The following is a 19,632-nucleotide window of genomic DNA, read 5'->3' as shown; positions in this document are numbered from 1 at the left end:
AAGGAGGGTGGTGATGAAGGTGTTGGGAGGAACAGAGGGAGGGGGGAATAGGAGTGGGCAGGTGGGGTGGCCTCCACAAGCCTCTCCAGCGCCTAGCACCTCCTCCACACTGCCCCTTCTACGGTAAGTCACTGCAGGCCGGAGGGCTCCTGTTCTGTGGCCACTGCCTCCAGCCTGGGCCTCATGTGGGAAGAGGATGGCTAAATGGCCAGTTGCCATATTCCTTCTCCATCTTACCACCAGTCCCTGACTCTTCCAGTCGATGAGCTCGCGCCCTGAAAGCCCGGGAACCATCACCATACTCATCCTCCCTAGCAGAACTATCGTTTACACCTGCATTATTTCCAGTGTTCAAAGCATTCCAGTTTCCCACATCCACCATATCATTTGGTCTGTGGAGGTTGGTAGAGGATTCTGAGACCAGTGGGACTACTTACTGAATGGACACTGAGGGCCACTACTAGCTTACATCACCACTTCCTCAAGCTAAAAAACAAAAACAAAAACAAAAAAACAACTGATGTGTTATTGGCTTAGCTGGGTAGTTCAGCCCGGGGACTCTTTCTAGCGTCCCAGTGGGCATCCCGCCACCTCAGCTGTGTACACTAGTGTACCCCACTGTCTCCTCCTCATCCCACCCTCCAGACACCAGGGCCACACATCTTAGACAGCATATACACTGTCCCACCCCACATCCCTGTCAGCTTCAGAATTGAGGAAGAATCAGGAATTGGGCTTTGAGCTGTGGTTGAGCGAAAGAAGCATCCTTGGAGATGCCCCGAATCGGTTAGGACAGAAGGCAGCTGTGTGCAGGCCTGTGCCAGTGGGCTTCACACCTGAGTGTGTGGAGGGGTTCACACTCACTTCTCTAGGGCTCCATGCCCACCCTTGTGCTCTCCATAAATTAACATGCGGCTGTGTCGTGAATGCTACATGCATAAATGTGGTACCCTTGCACAGTAGACAACCCAAATACCTATAGGGACTCTGGTCAGATGGATACTATCCCCATTTCATGGGCGAGAAAACTGAGGCTCAAGGAAGATGTCGCCCACCTCACAAAGCAGCTGTAGGTAAGTCATCGTAAGAAAAGCAAGGGGGATCCAGTACTGCCCGTGTTACCTATCTCTTACCAAAATCCTCAGGAACATGGGCTGTGCTGGCTGAGGTAAGAATGGATAGAGCTGGAAAATGCTCATCTGGAAATGAAAGCAAGGGCAGGTGGAGTTTACATAGGGCAGGAGGTCTGGTACCACTGCGATGTGCAGAAACCCCTGACAAGCTGGTACTGGAGAGGGAGGGATGGGTGACAGCTGTTATCTCTGGTCTGGGGATGATCAGACAGGTGCAGAGCTGCCTCCACTGGCAGAAAGATGACGACTCTGGGGAATGGTGAGGGGGACGAGCTTAGTCCAATTGCTTTGGGATAAGAGGGTACTGCCCTCTGCCTAGCAATGACCAACGTTAGGAGCCAGTTTCTAGAAGGCTCCCTCACCATGTATTGTCTACAGAGCTGAAAATCAAAAGGGAACTTTGGTCAGAAGAGATATGTCATCAAGTTTAGCCCTAAAATGGACTAGAAAAAACCATACAGACATCGAATACAAGACCAGCACCCTGATTTCAAAGAGGAAACTGAGGCCCAGGCAGGACAAGTAACTTGAGGCCACCCAGCAAAGCTGCAGCCAAGTCAGGAATAGATATGGCAGGACGGCGACTCGCCCAGATCTCTTTCTACCATCCCAATAAGGCTTTTTTTTCCCATTCACTCCTATATCCTTTTATCCATTTAGAACCATTTTTGATTCGTATTCATATCTGAGCATGCAAAGTTCACCAGTGGGTGGGTCCTGGGGTTTGGGCTGCCAGCGTGCCAAGCTTCTCTTGATTTCTCAGCAATGACATGGCCAGCCTCACGGTGAGAAGCCAAGAATTCCTCCCATTACCCATTAATTAAGAACCAGCAATGCCACTGGGCGGATCCAGTGTGAACTGTCAGGGCAGGAATGCAGCCTCGCCGAGCTTCGTCCCCCCCAACACACAATGCAAAGGCACGAGACATCAGGGTTAATAAACAGCTTTATTTGCCTTGACAGCACGGATTTTCTTACATTCTCAATTAACTTGCCATTAAAGTGCGGGAAATTTTCTTAATCAAATTCTTTAACAAATAACATTTGTTAAAAGAAATCAGAACTAGTATCAGGAACATGGGGGCCATGAAAAGATTTCTTACAATACACAGAATGGAAGCCCCTTGTGTTGAGCTAGTGGGTTGGCCAATTGGCAAACAGTTTCTAATTCCTTTTCACCATGAGCACCACACTGGCTGGGACCACCACCCCTGGGGAAAAAGCAATGCTAAAGAGTTCTACAAATACCCACACGCCCTGCCGGCTCCCTGTGGCCATCTTTGGGTGCTTGCTATTTAAGTGGTTCCAATATTAGGAGAAATGGAGATATGGAGGTCTGGCCCCCTCTACTGCCTTCTACCCCATCCCACCCTTACTAACAAAAGCCCCCCAAAGTCATTACAATGAAAAAGTGGGTTTCCATTACCCCAACACTAACAATGTTCAGTAAAAATGAGGATAATAAACACAAAAGCTTGCATAGTAAACAGGAGCTCTCAGCGTTCAATGCAAAAAAACTGAAATCTTAAGGCAAATACTGTTGACTTTGCACACGGGCTGGAACTCTTTACCTATCTGTAAAGCTCTGGGAGCCTAAAGGCGGTTGGCTTGTCAGCGCTTGCCCCCGGCAGAGGCCAGATCTTTGCATTACTGCTGAGGCTGTCGGTGTGTTTCTCTTTGGAGGTTATATACAAACACACCCAAGGCTGAAGTATTTTTATACATATATGTACACAAAGGCCTGCTACTCTTTCTTTGTGGAAACCACCAGCTCCACCTCAGGAAGCTGGATGCCAACCTTAGTCCCACTGTCATTGCTAGAAGAAGAGGACAGTCGGGACTTCTTAGAGGCCAGGGATACTCCACTCCCCTGTAACTTGCCTGCCTCATCATCACTCCCAGTCACCTCATAATGACCTTTGCTCTTTGACCCCAATCCACCAAAGGTACCAAATTTCAGCTTCCCTTGTTTCCCTTTGACTTTTCCACCTTCCAGCGACATTTCCCCACCATCAAACTCCAAAGTCCCAGTCGGGGTAGAAGGTGCAGAGAGCTCCCTTTCATCACTGAAGGAATTTGAGCGGTGCCGAGGCTTCTTACTTTTAAATAAAGAGAATTTGGCTTTGGGCGAAGATGTTTCAGCCTCTGCCTCTCCTTCCAGAGAGCCTAAGCTGGCTTTTGAGCTCTTCAGGTCACCTTTGGAACCGGAAATGGATGCTTCTGGTGATCCAGTGACACCACCTTTCCCTTTAGGTTTGGAAAAATTGAACTTTGGCATTTTGATTTTGGACTTTTTAAGTTTTACGTCGGACTCTTCCCACTCACCCTCTCCAGCACCAGCCTGGACACTGGCCTCCACTTTAGGGAAGTTAATATCCACCCCCACTTCTCTGCCAACCAGCTCTCGGCCAGAGAAGGTAAATTTGGGGATCTTCATCTTGGGGAATGTTACCTTTCCAGATCTGCTTTCCAAGTGACCTTGAGGCCCAGACACACTCAGTCCAGGACCCTGGAGTCCAAGCTGGCCTCCTTTCACACCTCCTTCTACCTTTGGTCCTGAGAAATGAAGTCCCCCAGCAAACCTAGGTGCATCCAAGTTAAGAGCAGAGACCTGGGGTCCTTTCCACTCACCCCCGGAACCTTTGACACTGGCATGCCCTTCACCCAGGCTGATATCTGGGGCACTGACACCTCCTGACACATCCACACCTCCTTTGATTTGGGGGCCCTTCAAGCTGACACCAAAATCTGACTCAGGAGATGCCATATTAAATGAAGGCCCCTTCACACTAATGTCAGGAGCGGCACCGTGGACCCCTATCCCTGAACCTTTCAGATTGCCTTTGATTTCGGGGCCAGAAATGTGCCCGGTGGGGAGTTTCACATTCATACCTTGCAGCTCCATGTCATATCCAGAGGACTTAATGCCAGGCATTTGGAGATTTCCTTCTAGGCCCTGAACACTGATGCCTGGAAGACTTCCTCCAATAGAGGGACCTTTCATCTCACCAGTGGCCCCGAGGCTCCCTTTTACTTTTGGTCCTTCCAAGTTCAAGTCCACATCTGGTGCTGAGATTTGAGGGCCAGAGATCTGAGGCCCTTTCAGATTCAGGCCTCCGAGGCCCACATCCATGCCCGGCCTCTTTAGTTCTCCAGTCACTTGTGGCCCCTTGATGCTAATGTCCAAGTCAGACCCTGGGGTGGAGATGCCAAACTGGGGCAGCTTCATCTGGGGAAGTTTAAAACCACCTTCAGGTGCCTCCAGACTTAGATCAGGAGCACCTACTGATACTTTAGGGCACTTGATGTCACCAGAGACAGCCAGGTCTCCCTGCAGGCTTGGTCCTTTCAGGGTCACATCTGGCACACCAACCTTAACCGTTGTTGTGGCATCGATCCCTGGCACTTTCACACCATCTCCTTCCATCTTCACCTTTCCACCAACACCTCTGAGGTTAAACCCTGGGGCATGCACCTTCATGCTAGGAACAGATGCATCCAGGTCGCCCTTCAAACTTGGTCCTTTCAAGTTCAGGTCGAGGTCAGGTCCAGAGACTTTTGGCATAGAGAGGTTCACTGAAGGCAAGTCTACTTTTGGCCCCTTCAGAGACACATCAGGCCCTTCAAGCTTAACATCTGGTGCACTCAAGCCTCCTTCAAGTGAGGGCAGCTGGGCCTGGAGCTCAGCTCCCCCGCCCTCCATTTTCACACCAGGGACGCCGATCTTAGGCATCGAAAACTTGGGAAACTTGATTTTCGATTCTGGACCTTGCAGATCTACATCTCCTCCTTCCAGTCCCACACTGGGGACATCACCCTTAATCTTTGGTCCTTTCAAGCTAACGTTCACATCAGGGATGGAGACTTCAGGGACAGAAATGCCAAATGATGGTGCTTTGACTTTAGCATCAGGGCCCTCAATGTTGATGTCAGGTGCGTTCAAGTTTGCTTGCACCCTGGGGCCTTTCAAGTCGCCCTCCATTTTGGGAGTTGAGACATCCACCTTGAACTTGGGAGCCTTCAGCTTGATGTCAGGACCTTCCACGTTAACCCCTGGTGAAGCAATATCCAGATCAGGTGCCTGGATTTCACCTTCCATTTTGGAGCTGGGGAGGGGGGCCTCAGCTTTAAATTTAGGTGATTTAATGTCAAATTCTACATCGGGGAAATACATTTTTCCAAACATAGGTTTCTTGGTTTTGGGAGATTTCACATCGACTTTAAGTGCGGCGTCCGGCCCAGTAACACTGACATCTACGTCCGGAGTCTTGACACTGGTATCAACTTCGCCCCCGGGAGCATTCAAGTCAAATCCTTGTTTCTTGGCCTTAATTTTAGGACCACTCATGTGAATTTTAGGCATTTTAAACTTACTTTTCTTGCCCTTGCCACCAACACTGATGTCAGGAGTCTCAACATTCAGCTCTGCCTCAGGAACAGTCACATCGAGCGAAGGTGACTTAAAGTCAGCTTTAGGGCTTTTTGTACCAAATCCAAACTTGGGTTTCTTAAATTTGGGAATTTTAACATCTGGCCCCTCAATGTTAACATCTGGGCTCTCCATGTGTATATCTAAGTTTGGAGCTTCTAAATCAACTTTGGGGCCCTTGAGGTCCAGTTCACCACCTTCTAATTTGGGACCAGAAACTCCAATTTTGGGTGCTTTGAGATGCAAATCAATATCAGGAGCAGTTACTTTAGGGGCAGATACATCCAGTGACGGCATCTTCAAATTTGGGCCACTGAGTTTGGCATCAGGGCCTTCAAAATCCAGACCTGGACCTTTAAGATCTACTTCTGGACCTTTGAAAGTACCTTCAACTTTAGGGACAGACACATCAAAATCTCCTTTAACTTTGGGTCCTTTGAAATCCAGGTCAACATGGCTGATTGATTTTGGCGTGGAGATTTTGGGAGCTTTGATGTTTACCTCAGGCATCTTGAACTTGGGGCCCCTCAGTTTTGCATCTGGGCCTTCGATATCCACATCTGGAACGTCAATGTCCACTTTAGGTCCTGAGACATCAATGTCGGCCTTGGGCAGGTGGACATCCACATCTGGGCCCTCTCCTTTGAAGCCAGGCATGCTGAACTTGGGCATTTTCACCTTGGGCATCTTCAGGTGCCAGTCTGGGCCGTGAACGTCCACATCTGGGACATCAATGTCCACTTTGGGCCCTTTGATATCAATTCCAGGGCCCTTGAGGTCACCTTCCACCTCAGGCAGGGAAACATCCACATCACCCTTTACTTTGGGACTTTTCAGGTTTAAGTCAATGTCAGGCATGGAGATCTTAGGAGCTTTGATGTTCATCTCTGGCATCTTGAACTTAGGGCCTTTCAGTTTTGCATCTGGACCTTCGATATCCACATCTGGAACGTCAATGTCCACTTTGGGTCCCGAGACAGCAATGTCGGCCTTGGGCAGGTTCACGTCCACCTCGGGGCCCTCTCCTTTGAAGCCAGGCATGCTGAACTTGGGCATTTTCACCTTGGGCATCTTCAGGTGCCAGTCTGGGCCATGAACGTCCACATCTGGGACATCGACGTCCACTTTGGGGCCCTTGAAGTCACCTTCCACTTTGGGCAGAGAAACATCCACATCGCCCTTTACTTTAGGACCCTTCAGATTCAGGTCAACTTCAGGCATGGAGATCTTGGGTGCCTTGAGATGCAAGTCAGGCATTTTAAACTTGGGGCCCTTCAGTTTCCCTTCTGGACCATGAATGTCAATGTCAGGAGTGTCTATGTCCAGCTTAGGGCCTTTAACATCCATTTTGGGACCTTTCAGATCTCCTTCCAGTTTAGGAATGGAAACGTCCAAATCTCCTTTTACCTTAGGTCCTTTCAAGTTCAAATCAATGTCACTCATGGAGATTTGTGGAGTTTTGAAATGCACATCAGGCATCTTAAATTTGGGACCTCTGAGTTTCCCTTCAGGACCCTCAATATCCACCTCTGGTCCTTTCAGATCACCTTCCACCTTAGGTAGTGAAAGGTCCACATCACCCTTTACCTTTGGCCCTTTCAGATTTAAGTCAAAGTCAGGCATGGAGATCTTGGGGGCTTTGATGTGCATCTCAGGCATCTTAAATTTGGGCCCCTTCAATTTTCCTTCTGCACCTTCAATATTGATATCAGGAGTATCAATGTCCAATTTGGGAGCCTTTATGTCAATTTCAGGGCCCTTGAGGTCACCTTCCACTTTGGGTAGAGAGACATCCACATCACCCTTCATTTTGGGGCCTTTCAGGTTAAAGTCAAGGTCAGGCATGGAGATTTTGGGGGCTTTGATGTTCATCTCAGGCATCTTGAACTTGGGGCCCTTCAGTTTTGCATCTGGACCTTCAATGTTCACATCTGGGGCATCAATGTCCACTTTGGGGCCAGAAATATCAATGTCAGCTTTAGGGAGGGTAACATCCACGTCTGGGCCCTCTCCTTTGAAGCCCGGCATGCTGAATTTGGGCATTTTCACTTTGGGCATCTTCAGATGCCAGTCTGGGCCATGAACGTCCACATCTGGGACATCAATGTCCACTTTGGGGCCTTTGAGGTCACCTTCCACTTTGGGCAGAGAAACATCCACATCACCCTTTACTTTAGGACCCTTCAGATTCAGGTCAACTTCAGGCATGGAGATCTTGGGTGCCTTGAGATGCAAGTCAGGCATTTTAAACTTGGGGCCCTTCAGTTTCCCTTCTGGACCATGAATGTCAATGTCAGGAGTGTCTATGTCCACCTTGGGTCCAGTGACATCAATGTTGGCCTTGGGCAGGTCCACATCCACTTCTGGGCCCTCTCCTTTGAAGCCCGGCATGCTGAATTTGGGCATTTTCACTTTGGGCATCTTCAGGTGCCAGTCTGGGCCGTGAACATCCACATCTGGGGCATCAATGTCCACTTTGGGGCCCTTGATGTCCACTTCCGGGCCCTTAAGGTCACCTTCCACTTTGGGCAGAGAAACATCCACATCACCCTTTACTTTAGGCCCCTTCAGATTCAGGTCAACTTCAGGCATGGAGATCTTGGGTGCCTTGAGATGCAGGTCAGGCATTTTAAACTTGGGACCCTTCAGTTTCCCTTCTGGACCATGAATGTCAATGTCAGGAGTGTCTATGTCCACCTTGGGTCCTGAGACATCAATGTCGGCCTTGGGCAGGTTCACATCCACCTCGGGGCCCTCTCCTTTGAAGCCAGGCATGCTGAACTTCGGCATTTTCACCTTGGGCATCTTCAGGTGCCAGTCTGGGCCGTGAACATCCACATCTGGGGCATCGATGTCCACTTTGGGACCTTTGAGGTCAATTTCAGGGCCCTTTAATTCACCTTCCACATTAGGGAGAGAAACGTCCACATCACCTTTAACCTTAGGACCTTTCAGGTGCAAATCAAAGTCAGGCATAGAGATCTTGGGGGCTTTGATGTTCATCTCAGGCATCTTGAACTTGGGGCCCTTCAGTTTTGCATCTGGGCCTTCAATATTCACATCTGGAACTTCAACATCTACTTTGGGTCCTGAGACATCAATGTCAGCCTTGGGCAGGTTCACATCCACGTCGGGGCCCTCTCCTTTGAAGCCAGGCATGCTGAACTTGGGCATTTTTATCTTAGGCATCTTCAGGTGCCAGTCTGGGCCGTGAACATCTACATCTGGGGCATCAATGTCCACTTTGGGCCCTTTGATGTCAACTTCAGGGCATTTCAGGTCACCTTCCACTTTAGGCAGAGAAACATCCACATCACCTTTGACCTTAGGACCTTTCAGGTGCAAATCCAAGTCAGGCATGGAGATCTTGGGGGCTTTGATGTTCATCTCTGGCATCTTGAACTTAGGACCTTTCAACTTCCCCTCAGGTCCTTCAATGTTAACATCAGGGCCTTCAATGTCCACCTTGGGTCCTGAGACATCAATGTCCGCCTTGGGCAGGTTCACATCCACCTCGGGGCCCTCTCCTTTGAAGCCAGGCATGCTGAACTTGGGCATTTTCACCTTGGGCATCTTCAGGTGCCAGTCTGGGCCATGAACGTCCACATCAGGGGCATTAATGTCCACTTTTGGACTTTTGATATCAATCTCAGGGCCTTTCAGGTCACCTTCCACTTTAGGCAGAGAAACGTCCACATCGCCCTTCACCTTGGGGCCCTTCAGGTTTAAATCAATGTCAGGCATGGAGATCTTGGGGGCCTTTATGTGCATCTCTGGCATCTTGAATTTGGACCCCTTCAATTTCCCCTCTGGGCCTTCAATGTTAATATCAGGAGTTTCAATGTCCACTTTGGGGCCCTTTAGGTCACCTTCCACTTTTGGCAAAGACACGTCCACATCGCCCTTTATTTTGGGACCTTTCAGGTTCAAATCAAAATCAGGCATGGAGATTTTGGGAGCTTTGATGTTCATCTCAGGCATCTTGAACTTGGGGCCCTTCAGTTTTGCATCTGGACCTTCAATGTTCACATCTGGGGCATCAATGTCCACTTTGGGGCCAGAAATATCAATGTCAGCTTTAGGGAGGGTAACATCCACGTCTGGGCCCTCTCCTTTGAAGCCCGGCATGCTAAACTTGGGCATTTTCACCTTGGGCATCTTCAAATGCCAGTCTGGGCCATGAACGTCCACATCTGGGACATCAATGTCCACTTTGGGCCCTTTGATATCAACCTCTGGCCCTTTCAGATCCCCTTCAATTCTGGGCTGAGAAACAGCCACATCACCTTTTACTTTGGGGCCCTTTAGGTTTAAATCAATGTCAGGCATAGAGATCTTGGGAGCTTTGATATTCATGTCAGGCATCTTGAATTTGGGACCTTTTATGCCTCCTTCTAGACCTTCCACATTGACTTCTGGGCCCTCAATGTCCATTCTGGGACCCTGTATGTTGAGATCACCTTGTGGCAGGTCCACAGCCACATCTGGCCCTTCTGCTTTTAAGCCAGGCACACCAAACTTGGGCATTTTCATCTTGGGCATTTTCAAATTCCAGTCTGGACCATGAACGTCCACATTAGGTGCATCAAGATGTACTTCTGGTGCCTGAATATCCACTTTGGGTCCTTTAAAGTCACCTTCTAAATTAGGACCTGCAACATCTAAGTCTCCTTTGACTTTAGGACCTTTCAGATTTAACTCCACATCAGGCATAGAAACTTTAGGAGACGAAATGCTCAGGAAAGGCATTTTGAACTTGGATCCTTTCACTTTTCCTTGGACCTCAATATCAGGAGCATTGACATCAATTTTGGGGCCTGTTACATCAATATCTGGCTTTTTAACTTTGACATCCACCTCAGGTGTCTGAACTTTGGAGCCTGAAAAATTAAATTTGGGAAGCTTAAAACGAGATTTCTTTGACTTGCCTTCAATATTGAGCTTAGGTCCAGAAATGTCCACTTCTGGACCCTTTACATCCAACTTGGGAGCTTTAATGTCACCTTCCAATTTGGGCCCAGAAACATCAACATCTCCCTTAAGCTTTGAGCCTTTCAAATTCAAGTCAATTTCTGGCATGGAGATCTTGGGCATGTTTACATGCGTGTCAGGCATCTTCAGTTTTGGACCTTTTAATTTGCCTTCTGGGCCATGAATGTCAATATCTGGAGCCTCTAAATCTATCTTCGGGCCCTTGATGTCAAGAGTAGGCCCTTTCAAACCACCTTCTACATTTGGAAGTGAAACATCCCCTTCTCCTTTCATTTTAGGGCCTTTAAGGTTAAGGTCCAAATCTGGCATTGATATCTTAGGAGCTTTAATGTTCATCTCTGGCATCTTAAACTTTGGACTTTTCCACTTTCCTTCAGGTCCTTCAATATTCACATCAGGACATTCAAGGTCCACTTTGGGTCCTGAGACATCAATGTCGGCCTTGGGCAGGTTCACATCCACGTCGGGGCCCTCTCCTTTGAAGCCAGGCATGCTGAACTTGGGCATTTTCACCTTGGGCATCTTCAAGTGCCAGTCTGGGCCATGAACATCTACATCTGGGGCATCAATGTCCACTTTGGGCCCTTTGATGTCAACTTCAGGAACTTTAATCTCACCTTCCACTTTTGGTAAAGACACATCCACATCACCCTTCACTTTGGGGCCCTTCAGGTGCAGATCAAAGTCAGGCATGGAGATCTTGGGGGCTTTGATGTTCATCTCTGGCATCTTGAACTTAGGACCTTTCAACTTTCCATCTGGTCCTTCAATATTAACATCAGGGCCTTCAATGTCCAGCTTGGGTCCTGAGACATCAATGTCAGCCTTGGGCAGGTTCACATCCACCTCGGGGCCCTCTCCTTTGAAGCCAGGCATGCTGAACTTGGGCATTTTCACCTTAGGCATCTTCAAGTGCCAGTCTGGGCCATGAACATCTACATCTGGGGCATCAATGTCCACTTTGGGCCCTTTGATGTCAACTTCAGGGCCTTTCAGGTCACCTTCCACTTTAGGCAGAGAAACGTCCACATCGCCCTTTACCTTGGGACCTTTCAGGTGCAAATCCAAGTCAGGCATGGAGATCTTGGGGGCTTTGATGTTCATCTCTGGCATCTTGAACTTAGGACCTTTCAACTTTCCATCTGGTCCTTCAATATTAACATCAGGGCCTTCAATGTCCATCTTGGGTCCTGAGACATCAATGTCGGCCTTGGGCAGGTTCACATCCACTTCTGGGCCCTCTCCTTTGAAACCAGGCATGCTGAACTTGGGCATTTTCATCTTGGGCATCTTCAGGTGCCAGTCTGGGCCATGAACGTCCACATCTGGGGCATTAATGTCCACTTTGGGGCCTTTGAGGTCAATCTCAGGGCCCTTCAGATCACTCTCCACTTTGGGACCTGTGATATCCATATCTCCTTTCAGTTTTGGACCTGTTAGATTAAGATCAATATCTGGCATGGATATCTTTGGAGTCTTAAAATGCATCTCAGGCATTTTAAACTTTGGACTTTTCCACTTTCCTTCAGATCCTTCAATATTCACATCAGGACATTCAAGGTCCACTTTGGGTCCTGAGACATCAATGTCGGCCTTGGGCAGGTTCACATCCACTTCTGGGCCCTCTCCTTTGAAGCCGGGCATGCTGAACTTGGGCATTTTCACCTTGGGCATCTTCAGGTGCCAGTCTGGGCCATGAACATCCACATCTGGGGCATCAAAGTCCACTTTGGGCCCTTTGATGTCAACTTCAGGGCCTTTCAGGTCACCTTCCACTTTAGGCAGAGAAACATCCATATCACCCTTTACCTTGGGACCTTTCAGGTGCAGATCAAAGTCGGGCATGGAGATCTTGGGGGCTTTGATGTTCATCTCTGGCATCTTGAACTTAGGACCTTTCAATTTCCCCTCAGGTCCTTCAATGTTAACATTAGGGCCTTCAATGTCCACCTTGGGTCCTGAAACATCAATGTCAGCCTTCGGCAGGTTCACATCCACGTCTGGGCCCTCTCCTTTGAAGCCAGGCATGCTGAACTTGGGCATTTTCACCTTGGGCATCTTCAGGTGCCAGTCTGGGCCATGAACGTCCACATCTGGGACATCAATGTCCACTTTGGGGCCTTTGAGGTCACCTGCCACCTTAGGCAGGGAAACGTCTACATCTCCTTTGACCTTAGGACCTTTCAAATGTAAGTCCACATCTGGCATGGAGATCTTTGGGGCTTTGATATTCATCTCTGGCATCTTTAAATTAGGACCCTTGATTTTTCCCTCTGGACCCTCAATGCTCATATTTGGGGCTTCAATGTCAACTTTGGGTCCTGAGACATCAATATCAGCCTTGGGCAGGTGGACATCCACTTCTGGGCCCTCTCCTTTGAAGCCAGGCATGCTGAACTTGGGCATTTTCATCTTGGGCATCTTCAAGTGCCAGTCTGGGCCATGAACGTCCACATCTGGGGCATCAATGCCCACTTTGGGGCCTTTGATGTCAACATCTGGCACTTTCATTTCACCTTCTATCTTGGGCACAGACACATCCACGTCCCCTTTGACTTTGGGTCCTCTCAAGTGTAAGTCCACATCAGGCATGGAGATCTTGGGGGCCTTGAAGTGCATGTCTGGCATCTTAAACTTGGGGCCTTTGAACTTGGCATCGGGACATTCCAGGTCAACGTCAGGCACCTCCACATCCACACTGGGACCCTTCAAATCTCCCTCCAACTTTGGCACAGACGCATCCACATCCCCTTTGACTTTGGGGCTTCTCAAGTGTAAATCCACATCAGGCATGGAGATCTTGGGGGCCTTGAAGTGCATGTCTGGCATCTTAAACTTGGGGCCCTTCAGCTTTCCTTCCGGTACCTCAAGGCTCACATCTGGGGCTTCAATGTCAACCTTGGCTCCAGAGATGTCGATGTCAGCCTTGGGCAGGTTCACATCCATTTCTGGGCCCTCTGCTTTCAAGCCTGGCACGCTGAACTTGGGCATTTTCATCTTGGGCATTTTCAAGTTCCAATCTGGGCCGTGAACATCCACATCTGGGACATCGACACCCACTTTGGGTCCTTTGATGTCCACATCTGGCACTTTCATTTCACCTTCTATCTTGGGCACAGACACATCCACGTCCCCTTTGACTTTGGGGCCTCTCAAGTGTAAGTCCACATCAGGCATGGAGATCTTGGGGGCCTTGAAGTGCATGTCTGGCATCTTAAACTTGGGGCCTTTGAACTTGGCATCAGGACATTCCAGGTCAACATCAGGCACCTCCACATCCACACTGGGACCTTTGATATCAACTTGTGGACCTCTGAGATCACCTTCTAGTTCTGGCACAGAGGTATCTATCTCTCCTTTCAGTTTGGGTCCCTTCAAATTCAAGTCCACATTTGGCATGGATATCTTGGAAGATTTGATGTTCAATTTAGGCATCTTAAACTTAGAGCCTTTTAATTTTCCTTCTGGTCCCTCAATGTCTAAATCAGGAGCCTCAATGTCTACTTTGGGGCCAGAAACATTAATGTCAGCCTTGGGCAAGTTCACATCCACGTCTGGGCCCTCTCCTTTGAAGCCGGGCATGCTGAACTTGGGCATTTTCACTTTGGGCATTTTCAGGTGCCAGTCTGGGCCATGAACGTCCACATCTGGGACATCGACACCCACTTTGGGTCCTTTGATGTCCACATCTGGCACTTTCATTTCACCTTCTATCTTGGGCACAGACACATCCACGTCCCCTTTGACTTTGGGGCCTTTCAAGTGTAAGTCCACATCAGGCATGGAGATTTTGGGGGCCTTGAAGTGCATGTCTGGCATCTTAAATTTGGGACCTTTCACCTTTCCTTCTGGACATTCAACATCAATGTCACCAACATCCAAATCCACCTTAGGGGCTTTAACATCTATTTCAGGAATTTTCAAGTCTCCTTCCACTTTAGGAAGGGAAACATCTACATCAGTTTTCAGTTTAGGGGCTTTCAGATTAAGTCCAACATCAGGCATAGAGATTTTGTGTGTCTGTATATTCATGCTTGGCATCTTGAACTTGGGACCCTTTAGTTTCCCTTCTGGACCTTCAATAGTCACATCTGGAGCATCAATGTCCACTTTGGGTCCAGAGACATTAATGTCAGCCTTGGGCAGGTTCACATCCACGTCTGGGCCCTCTCCTTTAAAGCCAGGCATGCTGAACTTGGGCATTTTCACCTTGGGCATCTTCAGGTGCCAGTCTGGGCCATGAACTCCCACATCTGGTACATTAACGTCCACTTTGGGACCTTTGAGGTTGACATCCGGAGCTTTTAACTCTCCTTCTACTTTTGGGACTGTCACATCATAATCTCCTTTCATTTTAGGACCTTTCAAATGCAAACCAACATCTGGCATGGATATCTTCTGAGGCTTTATATTCATTTCTGGCATCTTAAATTTAGGTCCTTTTAGTTTGGCATCTGGACCTTCAATATTCACATCTGGAACGTTAATGTCCACATTGGGTCCTGCGACATCAATGTCGGCCTTGGGCAGGTTCACATCCACTGCTGGGCCCTCTCCCTTGAAGCCAGGCATGCTGAACTTGGGCATTTTCACCTTGGGCATCTTCAGGTGCCAGTCTGGCCCATGAACGTCCACATCTGGAGCATTGATGTCAACTTTGGGCCCTTTAAGGTCGACATCTGGCACTTTTATTTCACCTTCTACATCAGGCAAAGACATATCTGCATCTCCCTTTAGTTTTGGCCCCTTAAGATTTAGGTTCACATCAGGCATGGAGATCTTGGGGGCCTTGAAGTGCATCTCAGGCATCTTAAACTTGGGACCCTTCAGCTTTCCTTCTGGCCCCTCAAGGCTCACATCTGGAGCTTCAATGTCAACCTTGGGTCCGGAGATGTCAACGTCAGCCTTGGGCAGGTTCACATCCACTTCTGGGCCCTCTGCTTTGAAGCCGGGCACGCTGAACTTAGGCATTTTCATCTTGGGCATTTTCAAGTTCCAGTCTGGGCCGTGAACATCCACATCTGGGGCATTAATGTCAACTTTGGGTCCTTTGATGTCCACATCTGGCACTTTCATTTCACCTTCTATCTTGGGCACAGACACATCCACGTCCCCTTTGACTTTGGGGCCTCTCAAGTGTAAATCCACATCAGGCATGGAGATCTTGGGGGCCTTGAAGTGCATCTCAGGCATCTTAAACTTGGGACCCTTCAGCTTTCCTTCTGGTCCCTCAAGGCTCACATCTGGGGCTTCAATGTCAACCTTGGGTCCGGAGATGTCAATGTCAGCCTTGGGCAGGTTCACATCCACTTCTGGGCCCTCTGCTTTGAAGCCGGGCATGCTGAACTTGGGCATTTTCATCTTGGGCATTTTCAAGTTCCAGTCTGGGCCGTGAACATCCACATCTGGGACATCGACACCCACTTTGGGTCCTTTGATGTCCACATCTGGCACTTTCATTTCACCTTCTATCTTGGGCACAGACACATCCACGTCCCCTTTGACTTTGGGGCCTCTCAAGTGTAAGTCCACATCAGGCATGGAGATCTTGGGGGCCTTGAAGTGCATCTCAGGCATCTTAAACTTGGGACCCTTCAGCTTTCCTTCTGGTCCCTCAAGGCTCACATCTGGGGCTTCAATGTCAACCTTGGGTCCGGAGATGTCAATGTCAGCCTTGGGCAGGTTCACATCCACATCTGGGCCCTCACCTTTGAAACTAGGCATGCTGAATTTAGGCATTTTCATCTTGGGCATTTTGAGGCTCCAGTCTCCACCTTGTACTTCTACATCTGGTGCTGTAATGTCCACCTGGGGGCCTTTGATGTCCATGTCTGGAACTTTCATTTCACCTTCTATTTTGGGTGCTGACATATCTACATTTCCTTTCATTTTGGGTCCTTTAAGATTGAGGTCAACATCTGGCAGAGTCATCTTAGGAGCTTTGAAGTGCATCTCAGGCATCTTAAACTTGGGGCCTTTCAACTTCCCTTCAGGTCCTTCGAGGCTCAGATCTGGGGCATTAATATCTACTTTGGGTGCAGAAATGTCCACATCAGCCTTGGGCAGTTTCACATCCAATTCTGGCCCCTCTCCTTTGAGGCTGGGCATGGTAAATTTGGGCATTTTCATCTTGGGCATCTTTAGGTTCCAATCAGAACCCTGAACTTCAACATCTGGGGCACTGATGTGTACTTTTGGCCCTTTCATGTCACCTTCCAGCTTTGGCACTGTAACATCATATTCTCCTTTTACCTTGGGGCCTTTCATATGCAAATCCACATCAGGCATGGAGATCTTTGGGCCTTTAATATTCATCTCAGGCATCTTAAACTTGGGACTCTTCAGCTTTCCTTCAGGTCCCTCAAGGCTCACATCTGGAACTTCCACATCCACTTGGGGTCCTGAGAGGTCAACACCAGCCTTTGGCAAGTTCACATCCACTTCTGGGCCCTCTGCTTTGAAGCCAGGCATGCTGAACTTGGGCATTTTCACCTTGGGCATCTTCAGGTGCCAGTCTGGGCCATGAACGTCCACATCTGGGGCATCAATGTCCACTTTGGCACTTTTAAGTTCAACATCAGGAACTTTAATCTCACCTTCAACCTTTGGTGCAGTGACATCGTATTCTCCTTTTACATTAGGGCCTTTCAAATGTAAGTCCACATCTGGCATAGAGATCTTTGGGGCTTTGATATTCATCTCAGGCATCTTAAACTTGGGTCCTTTTAATTTTCCTTCTGGTCCCTCAATTCTCATGTCCGGAGTACTAACATCTACCTTGGGCCCTGAAATGTCCACATCAGGCTTGGGCAGGTTCACATCCACCTCCGGGCCCTCTGCTTTGAACCCTGGCACACTAAATTTGGGCATTTTCATCTTGGGCATCTTCAGATGCCAGTCTGGGCTGTGAACATCCACATCTGGGGCATTAATGTCCATCTGAGGACCTTTCAGCTCTCCTTCAAGTCTTGGAACAGTTACATCATACTCTCCTTTCATCTTTGGGACTTTAACATTCAGGTCTACATCAGGCATGGAGATCTTTGGTGTCTTGACATTCACTTCAGGCATCTTAGTATCAGGGCCTTTAAGTTTGCCCTCCAGGCCTCCGATGTTGATGTTTGGGGCTTCCACGTTGACCTTGGGCCCTGAAATAGTGACATCTCCTTTGGGTAGATTCACATCTACATCTGGGCCTTCCCCTTTGACTCCTGGAATGCTGAACTTGGGCATTTTCATCTTGGGCATTTTCAGGTTCCATTCTGGGCCATGAACTTCCACATCTGGGGCACTGATATCCAGTTTGGGGCCTTTGACATCAACTTCAGGGACTTTGACTTTCCCTTCTACTTTTGGGAGTGTGACATCTACACCCCCTTTCACTTTAGGTGCAGCCGCATTTAAATCTACATCTGCCATAGAAATACTGCAAGCTCCTATTTTCCCAGAAGGACCACTCAGCTTGGGGCCTGCCAGGGTCCCCTCCAGGCTGGGTGTTTCTATGTCCACTTTGGATCCTTTAACTGCCACTTGAGGGCCTTTAACATCACCTTGCATTCCCGGAGCAGAAACTTTAATATCTCCTTTCAGTTTGGAGGACCCAAGGCTCAGATCCACATCCTGCATGGAGATTTTAGGTTTCTGAATAACCATTTCAGGACTCTTGACTTTAGTACCCTTCCCCTTCCCTTCCAGCCCCCCAGTAGCAACCTTGGGCAGGCTGATGTCCCCAGAGATCCCAGGAAGAGTCACTTCACCTGTGGGCAGTGTCACATCAATGCTGGCTCCCTCTCCCTTAGAACCCGATACAGAGAATTTCGGGACTTGCATCTTGGGCATGTTTAGTTTGCCCCCAGTCCCATGAATATCAATGTCAGGGGCTCGACCTTCCACACTGGGGCCCTTGATTTGAGAAGCAGAGATGTCCATCCCCATACTCCCCTGTGGCGTGGCACCTTTCAGGCCTAGGTCTCCCTCAAGTGATGGCCCAGTGATTTGGGGGCCCTTCAGCTTCCCCCTAAGGCCCTCAATATTGGCAGAGGGAGCCCTGACCTCTAGCTGAGGGGTCTGGATGTTCCCGCCAATGGTCATGCCTGGCTTACTGCCCTTGTGCCCCACAGAGAATTCAGGTGCAAACACATTCAACCCTGCCTCTGGTGCCTGGCCCTCAGGTCCTATTGAGACACCAAATTTTGGCATCTTCATGGTGGGCATTTTAATTTTCCCATTATTGTCACTCTCGTGAGATGGGCCCTGCAACTCTACGGCCCCACCCCCAAGAGAAGATGAAATGTCCACTCCTGGAACTTGGACCCCACCTTTGCCACCCAAGTCCAAGCCCTTTGCACTAACATTGACGCCCCAGCTTCCCACCTTTTTCCCAGGCATGGTGACCTGGAGCTTTGAGTGGCCAGCACCTTGGAGCTCTGGTCCTGGAACAGAAATGGACCCTGCTCGGATGTCCACAGCAGAGCCTGTGGTTGGAGACACTGTCCCCGAGCCCGAGGGCAGTCTGATCACAGTCTTCCCAGGCTGAGTCTCCACATCCACAGTGGAGATTTCAGTCAGTTCATGCCGTGGAATCTTGAGCTTGAACTCTGGGCTGCTGATGTCAATGTCTTTGGCTCCTTCCCGGCCTGTCACATCCACAGTGTAGGCCGTGACCCTTCTAGTCACCGTGATGGTACGGCTCTGGGTCTCCCCAGGGTCCACTTCCACTCCATCCTCTGACTTCAGCCGAGGCTTGATCTTCGTGGTATAGATACGCCGGTACTCCTCATCATCCCCGCTCTGCGGAAAGACATGCCCGGCAGAGGTTGCAGCAGAGTCTGCCTGAGTTACAGACGCCCGGCCACAGCCCAGCTGACAACATGGTTGCTTGTTTCCCAAAGAAGCTGGGACCACAATGGAGGTCCACAGAGCTTCCTGGGGCACAGCACAGGGGGGCTGACAAAAATGGGATTGACAGTCACATCACAGGAGGAAATCAGAAATCATTTGGGGAAACCCTGGTAAGCAAAAGTCATGGGGCAGGGTGTAGACTCCTGGACTACGTGGTCTAGGAGAAAGATTTACAAT

General features: G+C 49.1%; 1 protein-coding gene across 5 annotated transcripts in view; it reads right to left on the bottom strand.

The window, feature by feature from the left end:
• The window catches only part of AHNAK (AHNAK nucleoprotein), a 121,078-nt gene that overhangs the window by 89,575 nt on the left and 11,871 nt on the right, over nt 1-19,632 (bottom strand). The window contains exons 5-6 of one of the 5 annotated variants that reach the window (XM_033120802.1): nt 8,046-19,344; nt 2,062-7,682 (exon numbers count right to left, since the gene is read on the bottom strand). The exons of 2 other annotated variants lie outside the window; for them this stretch is intronic. In XM_033120802.1, the coding sequence (XP_032976693.1) occupies nt 2,878-7,682; nt 8,046-19,344 (16,104 nt within the window). In that variant the 3' untranslated portion in view covers nt 2,062-2,877. Of the gene's footprint in view, nt 1-2,061; nt 19,345-19,632 lie in introns of those variants that run through there. 2 more of the 5 variants (XM_033120803.1, XM_033120801.1) reach the window with 2 other exon arrangements.

This window comes from Rhinolophus ferrumequinum, chromosome 11, assembly GCF_004115265.2.
Source record: "Rhinolophus ferrumequinum isolate MPI-CBG mRhiFer1 chromosome 11, mRhiFer1_v1.p, whole genome shotgun sequence".
Lineage (NCBI taxonomy): Eukaryota > Metazoa > Chordata > Mammalia > Chiroptera > Rhinolophidae > Rhinolophus > Rhinolophus ferrumequinum.
The sequence above is the reverse complement of the archived record's forward strand: the minus strand, read 5'-3'. Positions and strand labels throughout refer to the sequence as shown.